Consider the following 21036-nt stretch of genomic DNA (forward strand, 5'->3'; position numbering starts at 1 on the left):
TCTATGGTCTGACCAATCACTGCTCTCTGGCTCTCAGTCAGTCTGACCAATCGCTGCTCTCTGGCTCCGCCCTCTGAGAATCTTGTTGTCGTTTGGCTCCACACTTGCTGATGACCACTTCCGGTCTCAAAAAATAAAAAAACGGACGTTTTTTCGTTTCTGTCTCTTACTGATTTCATTTTTTTGTTATTCTAAATATAAAATGAAAATCAAAGCATTTTTAAAATTTCGTATATCCCTTTTTGATCATGAAAAGGAAAAACGCCTTGTATTTCAATTTTAATTTTTGTATTTTAAAACGAAAATCAAATAACCACTGTTTTTTTGTTTTTCAATACCCGTTTCAGAACGGAAAATCCAATTACCAGATCCGTACACGGACCGGGTCCCCAAACTTTTGAACGATAGTTTAATTCTTGATTCATCAATGTGTACATTATTTTGAATGTCGAAGCTGGAGATAATTGTAATTTCTTCGCATACTGCTGGGTAGCTTAATGGAATGTAGCATTCATTAACTGATTTATAGTCACCTAAATGTACAACATAACCACTAACTAAAGCTTTAAAATAAATAGAATGGATTATAAAGTATAGTATTGGCCTCCAAAATAGAGTAGAGTACAAGTAGAATGTAGCGTAACATGGAAATACATGAGTACGTGAAATTTATACTTGAGTAAATATACTTTTTCATCACTGTCAACACTGATATCTGTGTTGCCTTATAATTTTTTTTTTTTTTTGCAGATTCCAACTCTTCATCCACATACATGTACAAGAGGAGGGCAGCTGTAGGGACTCTGACCTACACTCAGGTAAAAACACACAACCATATGGTGCAAATGATGACATGATCAAAATGGATGACAGTGACTTCACTGACCTGTGATTAAACTGTAAGAGCTTTCATTATGTGCTGACACAGAGATACAGGACACTGCTGCTTAGAGCAATACTGCCAATATGGAAACTATAACTGATTGGCGATTTTAAAAAGTAATTTTAGAGACCAATGATGTCACAGTAACAGATTTCACCCCTAAAATAAGATACAGAATTTAGAATTTTGTCACTATCTTCAATTATTTCCTTGTTGAAATCCACAAACTAGGACCTCCTCTGTCACTACAAATTCATCCGTATGCCCGAGTGACATAAGAATCCCTAGACTGTCCTTGATGTTCTTTACAGCACTTGTTGGCTGACATTTAGCAGGATTTTAACCAACATACATTAATCCTGTTTCATGCTGGAGGGCGATGAGCAGGCCCGTCATTAGGAGTCTGATCAGCATTCAGTGTGGTGTTAGCATGCAGACTCTGTCCTTCAGAGCCACACCACTCCGCTAGAAACAGGCCCTTGTGCTCCCAGCAGGCTCCTCCTGTTTCATTTACATCTTAAGCATTTAACTGATGCTCCAGCCTCAGAGAGAGTCGGCGTCAAGCGTCTGACTCAAGGACACTTTTCACAGGACACGCGGCTGCAACAGGATTGGACCCATAACTTCCCGTTTATAGGATAGTCTCTTTAATGTCGGGCCACCTGGCTGCCTCAGATGTTGCTGTCTAATATTTTGGTCTACCATTTTTTTTTTTTTAATAAAGGATGTGTGATTAAAGTTTTCATAAGCCAAGTCGGTACAAGTCGCACCAGATGCCATGCAGCTGGGAACTGAGGGTGAAATCCCTTTTGAAGTGGTCTATTTTTGGAGATAATTTCTTGGACTAATCTCACAGTATGAGGAAAATCTTTTGACCAAAACCATGCAAATGGATGGAGCAGTTAAAAAGAGAGCAGCCCAGCATGGGTGGTTCTCACTTTGTAGAGTCTCAAGCTTATTTAAATTCCAGGAAAACAGAAATGCAGTACTTCCTGGAGAGTCAATAACTGTTAGTGTCTGAGCGCGACTACAAATTAAAGCGAATAAAACACAAAATATTACTAAAAAAAGATCCTAAATTACAATTGACACTGTGCAAAATTCATCAAGATTTTTTAAAAATGCAAATCTATCCTCAGAAACAGTAACCATGCACAAAGCAGGAAACCAGTTGTTTATTGGAAGACAATCTTGGGAGCAAAAATCCAACTGATAACACTGAATTAATTGAATAGATGACATCATACACATCTCAGTACATTAACAATTCCAGCCGCCAGCATTTCCACATTCGAGTCACTTGTGCACTTTTCCATTTCTGGTTCAATCTTTGTCTTGTACTCTGCACTTCTATCTCTCGTGTCCAAAAAAAGTGCTTCATTAGTTTTGGCCTTCTGCAGTAGTTATGGCACTCGGCAGGTAACAGAACAAATCCACTCAGCACAGCTTCACTTTGTTCCCATGTGCATACAGTACTTACAATCATGCTACAAGATGTGGTGCATCTGATGCTACAGAATGCTTTGAGTAAAAATGGCAATATAGCCCAGTAGCCCTCTTGACAATATGGTTTTTGAGGTGTTTTGAAATGACTTACAACAACTGCAAAAAATAGGCTCTAATACACCAAGTAATATTTATTGTTAGTGCCTTTTTCTTCAAATTATAAATATTTACAGGGTCTAGCATTTTAAAAGAACATAAAAATCACTATTTGGCCAATTAATTCTCTTAAATTAGGCCTATCGTAAGTAGGTAGTCTTTCATTTTAAGGTGTCTTTAAAAATTTTAAAACAACCCATAGCATCTGAAAACTACTGATGTTTTCTCATCAGTGCATATTTCTGATAATTTAATTTCAGACATTTTATTCTTGTTCACATCTTAAAAGACATAACATGATACAGGAGGAAATATTGCAGAAAGATTTTGGAGGATCAAGAGAGAAACATTTTATTCCCACATAAGACAGAAGACAGTTTTGGTTAATTAAACTTCTATCCTTAAACCTAAAAACATCGTAGAGAAGTGGCACGTACAGGAATTATGGCAACATCACATCGAAAGTTTGTAAAATTCACATAGAGAGAAACAGTCCTCATGCTAAACTTGCATCATTTTGAACGTCCACATTGTAAAAAATGTTCCCGAACCTCTTCTTGGTGAAATCTTAACAGCACCTGTGTCTTTAAAACCATCCATTCTCAAGTCCTTTCTCGGGAAGATGAGGATCTTCTCATCGTTTGTCCATCGACCTCGCTGAGGTCAGCTGACGGTTCTCAGGAATGGCCTCTGGTGTAATTGGTCCCAGTGAAAGTGGCCAGTCGACTATTGCTTCATGGTGTTCTTGATGGTCCACCTCTGGCCCGAACACGGCTGCAGGACCAGCAGGTGGCCGAAGTAAACATTAGCCGGCACCACCTCCAGACAGCGTCCTGTAGCTCGGTTTATGATCGATTCGTTCTGCAAGGCAGGAGGAGTGACAGCATTCTGGTTTGAACTGGTTTTACAGATGCAGCACATGTGACCGCGACAGCATGGAGCAGGAACCAGACCTGAGCAGGACTTCTCTCTTAATGGTGCAGGTCATTTATTCATACAGTGTTCTAATCCTTAAATATGAAGTGGCATCAAGTAATTTTTGACCTAATACTTATACTAGTACCAAATGTTGATTTATAGTGACTTTTTATGTGACCAAGAGGTTTCTTTTGGCTGGACAGAACATAAAATGACAGCAAGACTATTGGACTATGTATTAACCATGACTTGCAATTGACTAGAAAACACCAACATCGATTATTCCGTATTTATAGTGTGTAAGGATGCTCTAGTACATGGTAGAAATGACCAAGACTCCATTTGAAACTGTATAGAAGCTGCATTTTCTCAAGAATTTCTGACAATTTCATGAGTTTTGAACGATCGTGGACGTAGCACTTACAGGAAATGAATTACCTATCATTAACGTCACTTGTTTATGTCATTTCCGGCCAGAAGAAACCTACCGATCAAATAAAAATTCAATACGGGCATGAACAGTTTTGGCCTCAACAGCAGAATCAAATAACTGCCACATTAATTTTAAGACCTCACCACAAAATGTCCACTGCAGAAAACAACAACCTGCTTCTGCTGGACTCTTCGCCCATTTTCAAGCTGTGTGACAGGATCGATAAAGCAAAAGGTCCATCGTGTTCTGCGTCAGCTCTCTTCTTCCAGAGCAAACACAAGAAAAAGCTGAGACTCTTTAGTTTTGAAAGGCTGTCACATGGAACTAAAAGGCTGAAATGAAAAGACTCACAACAGGTTTTTGTTTTTAGTCAAGAAAAAGAGAAAATCTGTCACCTCAAAAATTACCTCATTAGTTTGCAATTGCACTATAAAGATTTTGAGAATTGTCATTTAAAGGTGCCACATCAACACAAATATTTTTCAGGTTTACTTCAAGTCTCCTGACAAGCTAAAGGTTTAATCTTATTCCAGCCCCATTCTTACAGAAGAGGATTAGAGTCAAAATTGTGTTCTGACTTTAACCTCAGCAATATGCAAAAAAAAGGCCAAAAATCTTAGTTTAAAGTCAGAATTCTGAGGAAAGTGAGACATTTTTGAGGACTACTTTTGCATTTTCTTGCAACATGCTTTGTAATTCCTCTTCTCCATGTGGACAGGTAGTATATTGTCCACTCCAGTTATAACACGCTGCCAGTATAGAAACACTCTGCAGACTGGGGAGATGAAGGAGGAATAATGTGACACTTTATGTGAAGCATTTATTGCTCATTATTCTTTTTTACTGGCCCATCTCTGACAGTATCCAGCTGCTGGTTGTGGGCACAGCTGCAGCTCAGCGTGCTGTGCTGGTGAAGCCGTGGCTGGATAGATGGTTACTGCTATGGAAAAGTCCAGCTGCTTATATCTAAACCCCCAGTGCGTCTATGAAAAATGTGTTTATTTAGATGTTCAAGAATTCATCAGCTTTAATATGAAAATTAGGACTGTACACATACTAACGCTGCATGTTGTCGTCATAACTGTATGAGCTGTGTCATGCAGCCTATAGACTATAACTGGATGTAACTACAGAGTCGGTGCACATTCAGCTGTGGCTGCTCAGGCAACAGTCTGCACCATTGCCTTAGGAAAGGAAAGTAGAGTGGCTGGTTCAGCAGCTCTCACTGACTGCTGTATGACTGCAGCTTCTGGATGACAGGACTGTCACTGTGGCTGAAGTCCACACAATAACCAAACATCCAGCTACAGCATCACAAACCACAGCTGGATTCTGCTGGACGCTGACCTTTCTAAATGAATAATGAGCGACAAGTACATCATCTTTCTTTTCTGTAGTATCTGCAGAGTGTTTCCCTAAAGTAGCATTGAGTTTTAGGTAGAATGGACCAACACACCAACTATTCTCATGGATCAGAAGAACTGTTAAGTTTATTTCTAAGGAATGTGAACAGGCTCCATAGAATTTTGATTTTAAGCTTAAGATTTTAATCATATTTCAGGCCTCCGATTCTTACAGAAGAGGATTATCTCCATTGTTTTTTTTTTTTTTAAATAAAGATTTATATTACAATTTTGACTTTGTTCATATACTTCTGAGATTAAATCAGAATTCTGAGGGGAAAAATGTCAAAAGTCTTATTTCAGCTGCCCCATTCTTACAGAAGAGGATTAGTTTTCACTATTTTTCTTAGAATTTTGGCTTACTTTGCACATTTTAATATTTCTGAGACTAAATCATAATTCTGATTATTTCTTAGTTTACAGTCAGAATTCCTTGGTGAGAACTTTTTTAAATTTTTCTCTTTGGTTACAAAAGAAGTGAGAATTCAAAACGGCAGTTTAGCAGCAGTGATCCTCTTCTGTACATTTTTACCTCTACACTGTTTGTTAATTGTAATTTTACATGATTCAACTCACAACACGTTCAAAGTCAGTTTTTCTCGTAAATAGATAATGTTATTTCATTATTGAAACATATTTCTTTCTGCTTCTCACCTGAGTGAAATGCCATGTCTTCTGCTTCACGTTGGCCACCTTGTCACAGTTGAGGAGCTGAGGAAAGCTGCTGATCTGGTCGTCCACCACACAGCGAGTGTCCTCACCAGTGCTGCCCAGCGGACCCAGGAACAGCTGACCCTCTTTGGTGAAACGTCCTAACTGAAGGAAAACAGAGAAAACGCACGTTGAGCTGTCTGAAGTGGATTTCAGACATGCTGTGTTTTTTTTGCAAACTGCCTGGGTGAATACTGTACATGTAAAATCACACGCTGCACTAGTTCAGTCCTTGCAATGCCAATTATGATGCGAAGATGTGCAAGCTGTAGGCGACGATTGCAATTCTGGCAGGAATTTTCCCTTCATCATGGAAGCTGCTTTCTGGCTCCATCTGAACAAAAGATGGTGTTGTTCCAAAACATGTCTTTGTTCTCTATCGAGTCTTATACTGTAGCCTCAAAAGATTTTCCTGTAAATCAGTGTTATCACTGTAAACACAGCGTCGCTTTTGCAACATTCCCACCCACTGAGAGCCCAAGATTAGGCTGCATGAATCAAATTCAGTGTCGTCTGGTGTGGAAATGAAAAGAAATCTCCTTGCACATGATGTGACAGAGTAGAACTCAAGAGAAACATGATAAAACAGTTTTGCCTGCAAATATTAAAGCTAATAAAAGCTCAGATTCTGCTCTGGCTGCTTTTTGTTTTTGGTCAGTTTCTGAAACCCTAAACATGCCCATTACTCCTTTAAACATAAAGGAGTAATGGCATAGCCAATTGAGGAGCAGTAACACTAAATATTTTAAACACAAATAAAACTATGCATTCAGTTGAACGATTTTTCAATCAACTGGTTTATGGATCCTTGCTACAGCTCTGTGCTAAAAGTAAAGACTAACTGCAAATGTACTCATAAGTGCAGCATCTGAAATTCTGAACTAAAAGAATGAGTTGCTCACATTGCAGTGCAGAGATTCACAGTAAAAAGTTAGCGACAACAAGATGAAAGACTTAAGTTGTGCTCCAATTCAGTCAAGTGTCTAGACATTCTTAATATTATGCAGTGAGTCTGTTATTCTCTTTAGAAAAGTTAAAACACACGCAGAGAAACTGTGTCATGTGTTTGCAGTATATAAGACAGGTTTTGTAGGGATATTTTGCACTTAAGATCCTACTTATGGTCCCTAGAGGTCACTACTGTTTCTTAACACACTGTGGAATATACATTAAAGTGTGAGAAACTGCTGCTGAAGCATGTATATTTTGTGAAATGGATAATTTAAAAAAATGCCACTGAAGAGTGAGAATTGAAAATAATTTTATCTCTGTCAGTTTTTTTTTAGTCTTTCACTCCTGGAGCCAAGGCTTGCCCCCTGAAGCACCTGTTTACCACAGTGAGCTAAAAAGAGATGCCCCGTGGGCCGATGGGCCGAGGAGCCGACACCGGCTGACTCAGGGCTTCGGCACCAAAAGTGCAACACAGAAACATTTTTATTCTGACAGAAGTCTCTCCTAAGAGGATTTCAGCTGAGCCTGTGTGAGAAACACACTAATGAGTTGTGTGTGTTTTCAAGAGAGCGCTCAGAAAGTGGAAAAAGTGGCTCTCTGTGGCCGTTTTGCTGAGCGTGGAGTGTCCGTGTGGTACCTGAGGACCCCATCCGTGGCAGGGGTGCAGGGTGGCCGTGTGGTTCTCCTTCATACCCTGATCCATACACAGGTGGCTCACTTTAGAGTTGCGGATCTGAAATTTTAAAAAAATTTAAAAAATTGACTCAAACGCTAAATATTCCCAAACTGTACTCAGGTATTTAAAAAAAAAAACATGGTTACTATCGGCATTAGGGTATGTGTCAGACAGAGTGAGCTAAAGACTCAGATGCACAGTGTCATTGGTATTAAAGTGCACACTGTCAATCAGAGTGTAAATAGCGTCCACATAGCCACAATGTCCTGCTACTGGAAATACACACTAAAGCACCACAGCAGCAGACAGAGGGAGATAAAGACTTGGACGTAAATGCAGATTAACAATTTCTACTATTTCAGCTGAAACTGTGTGTATGGATATGCCCTCTGATAACAATAAATAGCTACAAAAATACAACTAAGAAAAGTAGGTTAAAAAAGCAGCACAGTGTCACTGTTATTAGAGTGCATAGTGTCAACCAGAGCATATTAAGGGATGGATGGATGGATGGATAGATGGATAGATAGATAGATGGATAGATGGATGGATGGATGGATGGATGGATGGATGGATGGATGGATGGATGGATGGATGGATGGATGGATGGATGGATGGATGGATGGATAGATAGATAGATAGATAGATAGATAGATAGATAGATAGATAGAATTGAACAATTTATATTATTTAGGCTTAAAACTGTGAAACTCTGTATGGATATGCTCTCTGATAACAATAAATATAAATAAATAGCTATAAAAATACAACTTACAGGGCTACACAGAGAGAAAAACCAGCACATTCACACCTATGGACAATTTAGAATCACCGATTAACCTCAGCATGTTTTTGGACTGTGGGAGGAAGCCGGAGAACCCAGAGCAAACCCACGCATGCACAGGGAGAACATGCAAACTCCATGCAGAAAGATCCCAGGTCCAGGCTGGGACACGAACCTGGGATCTTCTAGTGTTAACCACTGAGCCACCGTGCAGCCCTTTCTAAATACAGTATAACAATATTGTTACGGCCAGCGCCTCCTACCCTGTGTGTGTGTTTTAACTATATATTGTGGTTATGCAAATAGGGCTGTGTGATCCCCACTCCCTGGTTGGACCACGACGGCAGAGGCGTGACTGCAACCAGGAGTCCTGCGATTGGTGCGGCGCTCACCAGGCTGACCAACCGAAAACTGGCAACTCTTTTAAAAGCGTTGGCAGTTCAACTGAACGAGGCAGCTGACTTCTAGCGTGTCATTCTGTGTGATCTGTGTGGTTGAGGCTAGCTACACTGTGTGGTAGGAAGTGGACCAGGATTAGTATTAAAAACTGATACAGCAACGTTTCATTTCACTACAGGTAGTTTTCTTTTGTCTAGTTTTCACCAGGGTTAGGGGTGCTGACTGCCATGTAGTTTTGTTTTGTGCCAGTTCCCAGGTAGTGAGCCTTTTTGTTTACTTTTTTCTTTTGTCCACAGTGATTGTATTGTAGTGTAGTGTTAAGTTCTCCTTATGAGAACTCCTCTTGTGTTTTGCTGTTTTCTTTAATTTGAGCAGCACCCACCAGCCCTCTTCCTTAGTTTTGCCTCATTTGTATAATATCTTGCACATTTTTGTTCAAACTTTTCTAGAATAAATAATTTGATTTTTACCAACTACAACTGTTTATGTTGCTTCCCTTCCCCCCCGAGCCGGGGTTGTAACAAATATAAATATAAGAAGAAGAAGCATATAGAAGGTCTACAGTGTAGTTCATTCTCAGTCACCTATACATCCACAGTATCCTGCTAACTGAAATACACACTAAAGCACCAAATGTCAGCAAATCAAAATTTAGACCAGATTTTTATGCAATCAGCATGATTATATGCATTACAGAGAGTGAGATAAACACTTGGAAGCGAATGCAGATAAAGCCTGTACAGATATACTCTCTGTGTGCTTTCTCGCTTTTGTCGGTGCAATTTTTCCTCATAAACCTCTTAGGATTTGTCTCACCAGTTTCTCTCATCTGTTTTCAGCGCTTTCGTCAGTTTCGTGCAAATGCGCCAGACTTTAGGTGTACAAGCTTGTCAGTCTCCGTCTCCTTCACGGTCGGACCGATGACTCACCTCACCGTAGAACAGCGTGTTGTTGTACCTCCTCATCTCGGGGTAAACGTTGTCGAGGTACCACTGAAAGCTCTTACACTGCAGACTCTTCCTCAGCGAAACCCTCTGAGATACATCTCCGTAATCAATACCGTGGTTCTGCAAGAGAGCAATGAGTCTTAATGGGAAGTATCTGCTTTACAGAGGCACCATTTCCACATGACGTGGAATTAAAATGATCATTAACAACATTTAAACCCAACGCCCATTTTGCTAGTGCTTATGGATTACTGATAAAACACACTACTAATAAATTTACTGTTTAGAGAAATATTTGACAAACAGGATCAGCTGCTATTTAGATTTCCATCAACAGCACTAATGGTTCATGCCCAATAAACCAACAAACTGCACAGCCACTGCAGTAAACTTTGCTCTATAAGACACAATTAACAACAGCCTCTCTGCAGGAGTTGTTGCCACAGCAGTACGTCGCTCTCACCTCCATGGGGATGTTCCAGGCCAGGTAGACGTTGGACTTGTATTCATCCATCCAAACCTCAGCCACACGTAGAGCGTTACGCCGAGTGTGGAAAGCGATATTACTGTGGTAGGGCTTCTTCATTCTTGCGATGTGAGCCACTCTGGAGCAGGGCAGCACCTCCATGCTACCTCCACACAACCACACCTGCAGAAAGAAGGTGTTACTGGGGGAAATTAAGTTAAAATGCACAATTTTTGGCCACTAGATGGCAGAAAATATAACAACGATGATGTCCCCTGGGTTAATAAAAGCAGGAGCACAGGGAAAAAGCAGATGGACACGTGTTTGTGGTCCAGTATTTTCCTCTCTTTTTAGCTCTGGTTTTGTCAGCACCAACAACTGAGGAAGTTATCAATCAAGATGTTCCACTTTTTAGCCAGCTAGTTCCTAATTTGTGTCTGTAGCTGATGAGTAATGAGACCAAATCATTCAGTAATGTCAATTAAAACCAAAACAAAGAGCTAAGAGAAACTGAAAGATGTAAATTTGGATTGCTGAGTACTACAAGCAACCCACTGACATTACAGCACCATCTGATCAAATCAGGTTTAAAGTCTCCACTAATTCAAAGTTAGAAAATCTGTTATTTATAGCCAGATTGGGGAAAAAATAAACTAATGCTGCAGACCAACAACAGATGCTCCAATCTCTCAAAATGCACAGAAGAACTTGCCAACCTTGCTGCTCTGTGTGACCTATTTATCTCCATTGCCCTGCTGTGAGCTGCACACACAGGCCTGGTCCTCCAGGACTCTTAATGGGGCCTCATTTATCAGCGGTGCCACGCAACGGTGGCCACTGCTCCACTTAAACCTACAGGGGTAAAGAGGGAGCAGGAACAGGAGGAAACTGGGTGACACACAAACCCTGATGCCCAGTTCGATGTTCTCCCCTCCGTAGACATCCATCCCCGAGTCCAGCAGGCCGAGCTCTCCGAAGTAGTCACGGTTGGCCACGAAGGAGCAGCCGATCATGGCAGGAGTCCTGAGATGAAGAAACCACAGCATGAAAACAAGTTGCACTGAGCATTCTGTCAGTTGGATTTGTCTGTGTTATTGTGGACGGGATTGTCTGATGTATTTATGCAGATGTTCAGAATGTGAGCGTTCGTGATTTTATGCATATTTATAAGATGTTTCCATTTTCTGTTTATTTTTAAAAGATCTAAAATCAGATTCAAAACAAGCGCATGGGTGGAAATGAGATAATTAAAATCCCATTTGGAGCACAACCACTCTTTACTTTAGGCTGTCATTTTTGAAATTGCTTTGAGGCAGTCTGGTACTCAAGCAGAAGCTTATTTCTCATTTTCCTCTCATCTTCCTGAAATCTAGGTGATTAAAAAATGAGTAAAATAATCTTTCTGAGATATGCATCTGTTTTCTTGAAGTGTGAGATGCGTGTCTGTGTACACCGATCAGCCACAACATTAAAACTAATGACGGTCGAAGCAGTTAGCTTTGTGGATCATCTCATTACGATGCAATATTCTGCGGGGAAACCTTGAAAGCTGGCACTCCTGTGGACATTAACATGTAACAACCATCTGAACACTGCTGCAAACAAAGCGCACCTGTGCAGCCTGATCTTTTTTCAAGATTGTGTTAAAAAAAAGTTAGACACATGGGAAGATTTGTGCATACATAAAGCAGAAAAACAGTGTAAATTCAAATATTACTGCAGCTTAGTCGATTTTTTTCTACAATAGACATCTAAGATGAAGGCAGATAAGCTTAAAGTGTACTTTTAGTTTATGCAGAAACAGCTGGAAGAACACGACAAAGAGCCCAAAGTGCAGATCCCAATCCAATTAGGCATCTGTGAGATGTCCTGGAAAATTTCTACAACTACAAAGCGACGTACGTCTGAGAGTAGACACAACACAAACAAGGATCTAGTCAGGAGAAAACAACTTGGATAAGCGCCGTCAAACAAGTTCAAGTGTGATAATAGCACCTTGGTGCCTACAGGAAGTGCGGGAGGTAAAAGGAATCTCTTCTTTTTTTTGCTTTTTGTAGTCTGTCAAGTGCAAAGGTGTTCGGTGAAGAGCTCTTTAAACATATTTAGTCTTTTCTTAAAGACTGAGAGGGACTAAGTTTGGAAACTCGTTCCACCACCGTGGAACTACAGAGGCGAAAGCTCTAGCTATCAACCGTCCCTGTTGTGGTGGTTCTATCAGGCATCTTTTGTTAGCAGAGCACAGCGAGCGGGAGGGAGTGTAGAGCCAAAAGACCTGGAAAAACCTGATCTACAGATGCCCCACCCTGCAACCTACAGGACCTTAGAAATTGCTGCAGACATCCTTATACCAGAAACCAAAGGAGACCCTCAGAGGTCCCATGCCCATACCCCGACTGGTCTGAGATGTTTTCGCAGCATAAAGGGGACAAACACATGAAGCGGTCTTAAAGTTGTGGCTGATCGGTGTGAATTTTCTGTGACGTGCGAATGACTTTTTAAAAGTGTGTTCATGTCAGTGAAGTTCTCTTGCCTGATGGGAGCAGACATGTCTCCCTCGTCCCACCACTGTTTAGGCGGATTGATGTACATACACCACAGCTCCCAGTTGTAGCCGTGTCCCGAGTTCTCGTAGCGCTCCACCTCGAAAGTGTCGTGCTTGATGTTGTCGATCGAGGGCAAGATGATCCTCTTGTGGTCCTCTTTTATCCTGGCTAGAACCGGCTCGGCCCTGACGGGTAGAAAAGAAAAAAACACACACACTTTAACAGAGGCAAACTAAAAGGCCGACAGCACAGAGCTTCTCTTGAGCTCACTGCTCTTTTCACCCACTTCAGTCAGATACAAAGTCCCTCAAGTTGCACCAACTTTATTACTAATTCTATTTGATTCAGCTCAGTGCAGCTCTGGAGGGCATCTGTCTACTTACTCTGAGAAAACCGTGTTGTGTACATACTCTAAAGTATGCACCGAGCTGGAAAATGACCACAAAAAGGTGTCAGCAGGACATGACCACAATGTTGTGAGCGGCCAAGTGTTCAGATCTGTCAAATCATTTTCACTTTCTAAATGGTTCTTTAAAATGGACTTCTGCAAGCAGGCCTCCCAAAAATGTTCTATTTAATTGCTTATTTGTTCTATAGTGTCCTTTAATCCGAATTCTTCACAACTTTAGAACTCCTCAGGTGTGAAATAGGCTAAATGTATGTTTTTCCTACTGCTGCAGCTACTCTCTGTCCTCTCATTTTATTATTCTGTAAAGCACTTTATAGCTTTATTTTGAAAATCTATGCACAAAGTCTATTATTGTAATTTCTGTTATTATGATTTAGAAATCTCTTACGCTACTAGATTAGAATAATTTAGTTCAAATAGTCATAAAAGTGAAGTTAACTTGCCTTGAAAATAGAAAAATGGATTCTGAGATGTTTCCAGAAGTTCTTTCATTTCAATTGTGTAAGAGCGGATGTTTTCAAAATGAGTATTTAAAAAAGTCTAAACAGAGAAGAAGAAGAAGAAACAAAATAAAGCATAAAATCTAAGTAAAGCATCTTATTTGGAGGCAAAACCAAAAGTGACAATATTTCTCCTTTACAAAGTAAAACTGTAGAAGGCAAACGGAGATGGAGATGGTGAAAAAAGTCCAAAAAAAATGCTGAAAATGCAGATGCTTTCAAAATAAAATGTTTTATTTCACAACTGAAACAAACCTTATCCAGATGTTGACATTTCTGTCCTGCACTGTTATTGTATTCAGACTCACTCACCATGATGGCGTAAACTCCACGTGGGCGTCAAAAAATCCTGTCACCTCAGCGGTGGCCACCTTCCAGCCCTCGATTCTGGCCCGGATCAGCCCTTCTCTCTTCTGGTTTCTTACGATCTTCACCAAACCCGGGTAGCGCTTGTTCACATACTCTTCCAGCGGTCCCTTCAGCTGCTCTGCAGTCCACAAAACGAAGATCACACAGCAAAGAAAAACAGCAGGTTAGACAGACTGTAGTGTACTGTCTGCAGCTCAGCATCCTCCTTCCTGCAGATGAGTCCTTGAACAAAATATCACAGCCTGCCAATTCTAGGTTTGCAGCAGCGAACATGATCCTCACCGCTGACCTGCTGAAGCTAGAGGGTAAAAGAATAGACTCTTTCTCTAAAGCACTCAGTAAAGTATCACATTTTATGTTCTAGCCAGTCCACATGCTACAGACAAGGGCTGAACAACTACTTGATTTCAAGTCGATATTGCAATTTGAAACAATGCAATTAGCACATCGCAAAGCCTGCAACGGGGTGTGGCTATTAAATAATGAGACTAATGCTGTAATTCACTTTTAATCCATTAGAGAAGATTAAAAAATTCAAGAGTTGTTTGTGGCTGCATACTGATCAGTGTTTACAATGTGGTTCAGGCATGCATGATGTGTTTCGACTGACTTAACAGCCATAATGTGTACATTCAGCAGCAGTTTAAACTGTTGTATCATTAGTTTTACAAATTCATGCTCATTCACGTTACATTCACAGCAAATACTGCAGTGAAGCTTGATTTTAAACGATCATATGGCAAATAAAATCACAGTTAGATCCCAATTAGATATTTTCCCCACATCGCTCGGCCCTGCTGGAGACCAGGAACCAGAAATAGCCAATAAAACCTATGAGAACGTTGCTGTATTAAAATTTCATAAATGGCATTTACATCTATGCAAATCTTCGCACTAACCTGGATATGTGCTATTTGCATATAAATGGTGTGAAATAAAAGCTGAAACCAGTAAATCCAGACAAGATGATCCTGAAGCTCTCATTTGGAAAACACTTGCACACAGTGTTGAACCACTGCTGAAGAGAAGACAATTGCATCAGCTAAGAGCCTAATATTACATTAGCTCCTGTCCAAGCTCACATCAACTCACTGTTACATTTTCCGGGACTGACACAGACATGAAAAAGCCTCACCACAAGTACACAATGATCCAATTTTTACAAAAAAGACAGACACACAAATGACAGAAACAGAAATATGACAGAAAAAAATGTACTTGCTCGGTTCCCTGCGGTGCTGTTTTGAGCTCAACAGACTCCAAACAACACCAAAGGGAAGAGTGAGGCTTCCTGAGCGTCGCCGACTGCTCCACCTTTGATCTCTCAATCAACTCATCAGCCTTTTCCCTCCGGACCCAAACACTCACAGCGCCTCTTCCTCTGCATCGCACACACACACACACACACACACACACACACACACACACACACACACACACACACACACACACACATTCCCTCAGACAAAAAACCCCCACATTTCTCATGCTCTCTGTGCTTTCTTTGTCTTTGCTGCTTTTTATTTCTTTCTTACTCGCGCACTCTCTTGATCACAAACTCATTTCTCATGCTGTGTTTTCTCAAACATCATCTGGAATAGAAGTCTGCACGAGGCGAGGCCACGGAGCTGGTGACTCGTGCCGGCAGTGAAAGTGGTGAGTGGTATTTGTTTGCATGCCTCGCCCTCCGGGCTGCTGCAATGTCTTCTCCTCAGTGATGGACAGCTGGCTGTCGGCCAACTGGTGGTGTCAAGTGAGAAAGAAGGGTGGAGGTGGAGGTGGAGGTGGAGGTGGAGGTGGAGGTGGAGCTGGAGGTGGAGGTGGAGGTGGAGGTGGGCTTCAGCTGTCTTAATCTGTTCACGCTCCCGCTCTAGTTTCTTGTACTGACCCTCACTGTTGTCTTAAAGACGCTCTAACACGTCTCTCAGTCGTAGTAATGGCCAATTAAGATTCAAGATTTGTTTTGCTGTCATTTCTTGTGCATTTGCATACATTAAAAAATGGCATGCTATTCTCCCAGTAGAGTGCAAAGAAAAATGATAATAAATATAAGTAAATAACTACAAAAATGCAAGTAAGCAATGTAGGTTGAAAAACAAGCAGTGACATTTATATTAAAGTGCATACCGTAAGATGAGATATATGTAATATATGTGATAGACAGATAACTAACTTTGTCCTAAAACTTTAAAGACACATTATATAGTCTTTAAACTATATCAGTAGGATGGATGGATGGATGGACAGAGTGATAGAGAGATAGATAAAGAGACAGATAGAGAGATAGAGATATATTTCTATATAAGCAGTATGTAAAACCAACCACACACACATCGTCATGCTGCTGGAAATCCAAACTAAAGCACCAAATACGAGCAAACCATCCTATTTGCAGACTAAATCAAAAGTGACAGTAATTCTCGTTTGCAAGAAAAATACAAAATGATGCAGGCCAACAGTGGGTTTGTAGATGGTGAAGAAAATTGGAAAATGTTGAAAAATGTCAATCAGCATTTCCAAACGTCCAAAACGTCTTGTTTTGTCCCAAATCCAAAGATATTAAAACATGTCATAGAGGATAAAAGAAACCAGAAAATATCCAAATGTAAGAAGCTAAAATCAGAGAATTTTGACAGATCTTCTTCAAAAACAGCCAAAATAATAGTTGACAACTGATCGATTCAGTGCTTAATCATTGCAGCTCAAGCTGAAACTGGCCTGTAGATTCCTATTCTTTACATCCTGCTCAAGAAATATTTGCTACATATTTCTGGAAACGAAACTGTGCATTTGTGACACTTGAGTAAAAAACCAACTGGCGTGGAGCTCTGGGAGTGAAACAGGCGGAAGAGGGATGTCAGAGAGTGTTGCGTGACAGAATAACACATTGTTGGTTTTGATCTCTTCATGGGATTAGATGACAATGCTTGAATTAGATAATACCAGCCTGATCCTTCAAAGCCTCGACTATCTCATCTCTTTCTTCCCGTTTCCTCGTTATTCGTCTTTGCTCTCAGCTCTGTTCGATCGCTCCTCCTCTCTCTCTGCCGGATATTCATTGCCTGAACTCTCTCTCCTCCTCTCTGTCCGACCTCATTTATCTTAGTGCCTTTCTGTCTCTCATCCTTTCCTCTCTCTCGCTGCCACTTTCTCTAATAGCCTGGTTTGCTCTGTCCGCCTCTCCTTTCATTCTCTGATGCTTCCACGTCTTTGTTCCTCCTCCCTTCCTTTCATTTTAGCTATTTCCAAGCCCTTCAGCCTTCTCCTTTTCTTTGTTTCATCCCTTCTTCCCCAACTTCTCTCTCTCTCTCTCACACCAACACCTCTTTATCTTTCTCGTGCCTCCTCTCTCCTTTTCACTTTGCCTGGTTTAATCTCCTTCCCCTCCCCTCGTTTCACAAAGCCCGGCTTGGCAGGCCGGCCCAATAAATAAGACAGAGACATCACTCCTGTGACATCCAATTGTGTGCTCTGCCTCTATCTGCCTGTCTGCCCTGCAAAAATTTGACACCATCAGTCACCTCAGCAAATACTACTCCTCAGAACCAATGACTAAAGCTTTTGTGGAGGAGACACTCATCCCTCTGCCGTGCCAGCAAAGCTCCATCATAAGTTAAACACCTTTGTCCCGTTAGCAACACAACGTAGACCGACTTATTAGCATGTTCATGTTTAAAATGGATGCAAAATGTATGAAGTCTGGCTTTGTGTTATGTTTTATGTCTACTCTCTGTATGCAAAAGCTGAGATCAGGCAGATTAAATGTCTAATAATCAATCAAAGATAGTATGCATAGGGAGTTTGTGTGAAGCTTAATAATGTACACTGCAATGCAGTTCTGAAACCATAACATAACTCTTGTTGTTACGAACAACACGATAACGCTGTGATTAAACCATTTGTTTCAGGCTATTATTACAAAATATAAATTTCTACTGAGCGTGGAAAACCAACCTGTCTGTCTGTCTGTCTACATATCTCCTTTCAAAACTACCAAAATGAAATCATTCATTACAGTGAGATGTGGGATACAGGGATCAGATGTTGTGAAAATCTTGTGCAAATAACTGAAAACTGTAACCTTTGATGCTGGCCTTTTCATAATTGGGCATTTGGTAACACTTAGAATAAAATTTACTTTGATAATCCAATACCTGCATGATACATTAGCTAATAAATACACTTTATTTCTGGAATAGTAAGGTCACTCTTAGAATATTAGATGGACAACAATTAAAGCAAATTACTACTGAGATATTGAATGATTACTTCACAAGTAGTTTCTTGTGTCCCCCATTATTGTCAGGACGGATTAGGTGTTGAACCAAAAGGCCTGCTTACACCATCTTGTTGTATGTGAACCCTAAGCCCCACTGATGGGTTTGAAAAGCAAGTTATATTTTAAAAATGACAAAATGACACCATTTATCAGAGACAGAATCTGCAAAATTTGCTGTAAAATCTAAGTTTAAAATCATGACATTCCATCAAAATCACTTTATTCTACATGTCTCATTTTAAAGAATGTCAAAAATAAACCATTTGCATTATCTATATTCTCTAAAAAACCTGCAATTCAGCATTTTTTTGGAGAAACCATTAGCGGCTCAGCAAATCTAACAGGAGCAAAAAAATGACCAAAAAGTTGGGGACTTTTCAGCTGAACTGGGCTGAACTGCAGGCTGTGTTCACACAGAACAGACAGATGACAAGTGTGGAAATAAATTAAACATGGAAACAGTAAATTATCTATAGTACGTAGTGTCAACATGTTTTTCCACTATTAGTAACACCTGGAAAAATGTTGTAACGTTGATTCCCAATTTTTTTGAGGTGAAATTCAACCTTCATTTTCTTCTTTTTTAGATTTATGCCATTATTTAATTATTATTTAATCACTTCAAATCACTGTGCTTTGAAATGTGTAAATACTGTATGCTGACTTTTAATACATTTAATAGTTATATAGATTTTAAAATTTGAAGTTTTTTGTTTTTAGTATTATAGATCAAGCTTTTAAGAGTATATACTAACCTCTAATGTTAATGTTAATCTGGTTACTAACCTGCCTTTTTGTTTTGATTGCTGTACTGCTAAATACTTGAATTTCCCGCGGGATTAATAAAGTATCTATCTATCTATCTATCTATCTATCTATCTATCTATCTATCTATCTATCTATCTATCTATCTATCTATCTATCTATCTATCTATCTATCTATCTATCTATCTATCTATCTATCTATCTATCTGTGCCATATTTGTACAAAGACATTTTTTTAGTTCTCTCTGCTTCCAGCCAAGACTGTTCTGTTTCCATAGAGGTGCATGATTTTATATTAAAGTGAAAAATGAGCCCACAGCAACTACAAATCTAACAGGAGCAAAAAACACGTCCAGAAACTGGAGTTCAGATGTTTAACCAACCTCTACATGTAAGATACTGTATTTCACTTTATATACCACAGATTCCAATTAGCGTATAAGCGGAAATCCTTTGTCTCCACTGACCGTCATCGCTGTTGTCGTCCACCAGGATGATCTCTTTGAGCAGATGAGCCGGCGTGTGATTGACAGCCGAGTGGACGGAGCGTAGGATCACTGACAGAGCCTCATTGACGAAGATAAAGATGAGGGAGATCTGGGGGAGGTCTCTGGGGTAGCTGACCTTTCTACATCTGCAGAGAGACAAGCAAACACACCACAACCGTGTGAAAAATTAAATCTTTCCATGCCTGCTTGTGAATTTATGCATTCTGGTCTCCTGCACGCTCCACTCATTCGCCTTTACTGCCGTGAAAGACCAAACTGCCTCCATGGAGCTGCTGACATCTTGTCCAATGGGGCTGAAAAGCAAAGCACGTGCCGCTTCCTGTTCGACTATAATCACATGGATGTTTTTTTTTTCTCTTTTTTTCTTTTTCAAATTGGCCTTTTCACTGTGTGTCTGCTGCAGATAGAAGGTCTATTTTTACTGCTGTTTTGTTTAAACAGCTCTAATGAAGAGGAAAGCAGCAGGGTGAGGTTCTGGCTCCAACTTTAGTGCATGGGAGAAAGGAAATGCCTTCGTACACTGGTCTACTTTTCTTATCTTACTTTCTTTTCTCGATAATCCTATTTCCCATGTGAAATGAAATGGTAATTCTATAATTAATCCAGTGTTTTCAATAAAATTCATGAGCTCCTGTGACACTTTTACCCTCTTTTTTTAAGGATATTTGATAGAAAACCCCTCAAAACAGCCAACATGGTTATTAGTTGTTGAAGAACAGTGATGTTTGCCACCAGAAGTTTTTTATTTTCCCCTTTCTTATGTAATCAACAAGGTTATAGGTTGACAAGAACAAGGCTATAATTACAAATATTGCAAACATTATCATGGAATACACCAATTTTAGAAATATCTATCATACGTAGACATTAGATTGAAAGAATTTGGGACTATTTTTGCAACAAGAGGACATTAATCTGAAGAAAAGACCCTGGGTTTGAAGAAAAGTCTGCAGTCTGCAGGGAGGAAGCGTATTAATAACCTAATATTATATGCATGTAAGGAAATTTCAGCTAGGCGACAAATTAAATGAAAAACACAAGGGGATCCAGCGGTTCCGTTATGTTATTGGGTTCATTTAGCTGGCATGCTTCAGATCCACTTCACCGCCTAGAGGGAACCTATGATTAAACAGTTCTGTCCTGATTGGTGAGGTCTCTTCCAGGACGACAATTCAAACATCCAGAGAGCATGAGGAGTCACTGAGTAGTTTCATGAGTGTGAGAATGATGTAAATCATGTGCTGTATCATCCCAAATCACCAGATCTCAACCCAGCTGAACACCAAATGGGACGTTTGGACCGATGTGTCAACAGCGCCATTCAAACCATCATCAAAACACCAAATGCAAGAATTGCTTTTGGACGAATTCCATCTCTACAGTCATCTGTCTGTATGTACATTAGGAATTGACTGGTATTGGTTTTTCAGTACTGTTGATGTTGAATATTGGTAATCAACAAAGGTGCCTAACTGATATTTGGAACCAA

The 21036-nt window shown here is 40.1% G+C and overlaps 1 protein-coding gene across 1 annotated transcript in view; it reads right to left on the reverse strand.

Annotated features, from left to right (window-relative positions):
• Positions 1–2043: 2043 nt before the first annotated feature.
• galnt17 (polypeptide N-acetylgalactosaminyltransferase 17) overlaps positions 2044–21036 on the reverse strand; it is a 30135-nt gene continuing 11142 nt past the window's right edge. Inside the window, exons 4-12 of the mRNA XM_023297915.3 lie at positions 19506–19672; positions 13938–14112; positions 12704–12901; positions 11079–11196; positions 10171–10356; positions 9690–9827; positions 7539–7634; positions 5894–6055; positions 2044–3346 (exon numbers count right to left, since the gene is read on the reverse strand). Of these exons, the coding sequence (XP_023153683.1) occupies positions 3212–3346; positions 5894–6055; positions 7539–7634; positions 9690–9827; positions 10171–10356; positions 11079–11196; positions 12704–12901; positions 13938–14112; positions 19506–19672 (1375 nt within the window). The 3' untranslated portion in view covers positions 2044–3211. The remainder of the gene's footprint in view (positions 3347–5893; positions 6056–7538; positions 7635–9689; positions 9828–10170; positions 10357–11078; positions 11197–12703; positions 12902–13937; positions 14113–19505; positions 19673–21036) is intronic.

The sequence above is a fragment of the Amphiprion ocellaris genome, chromosome 7 (genome assembly GCF_022539595.1).
Source record: "Amphiprion ocellaris isolate individual 3 ecotype Okinawa chromosome 7, ASM2253959v1, whole genome shotgun sequence".
Taxonomy (NCBI): Eukaryota; Metazoa; Chordata; class Actinopteri; family Pomacentridae; genus Amphiprion; species Amphiprion ocellaris.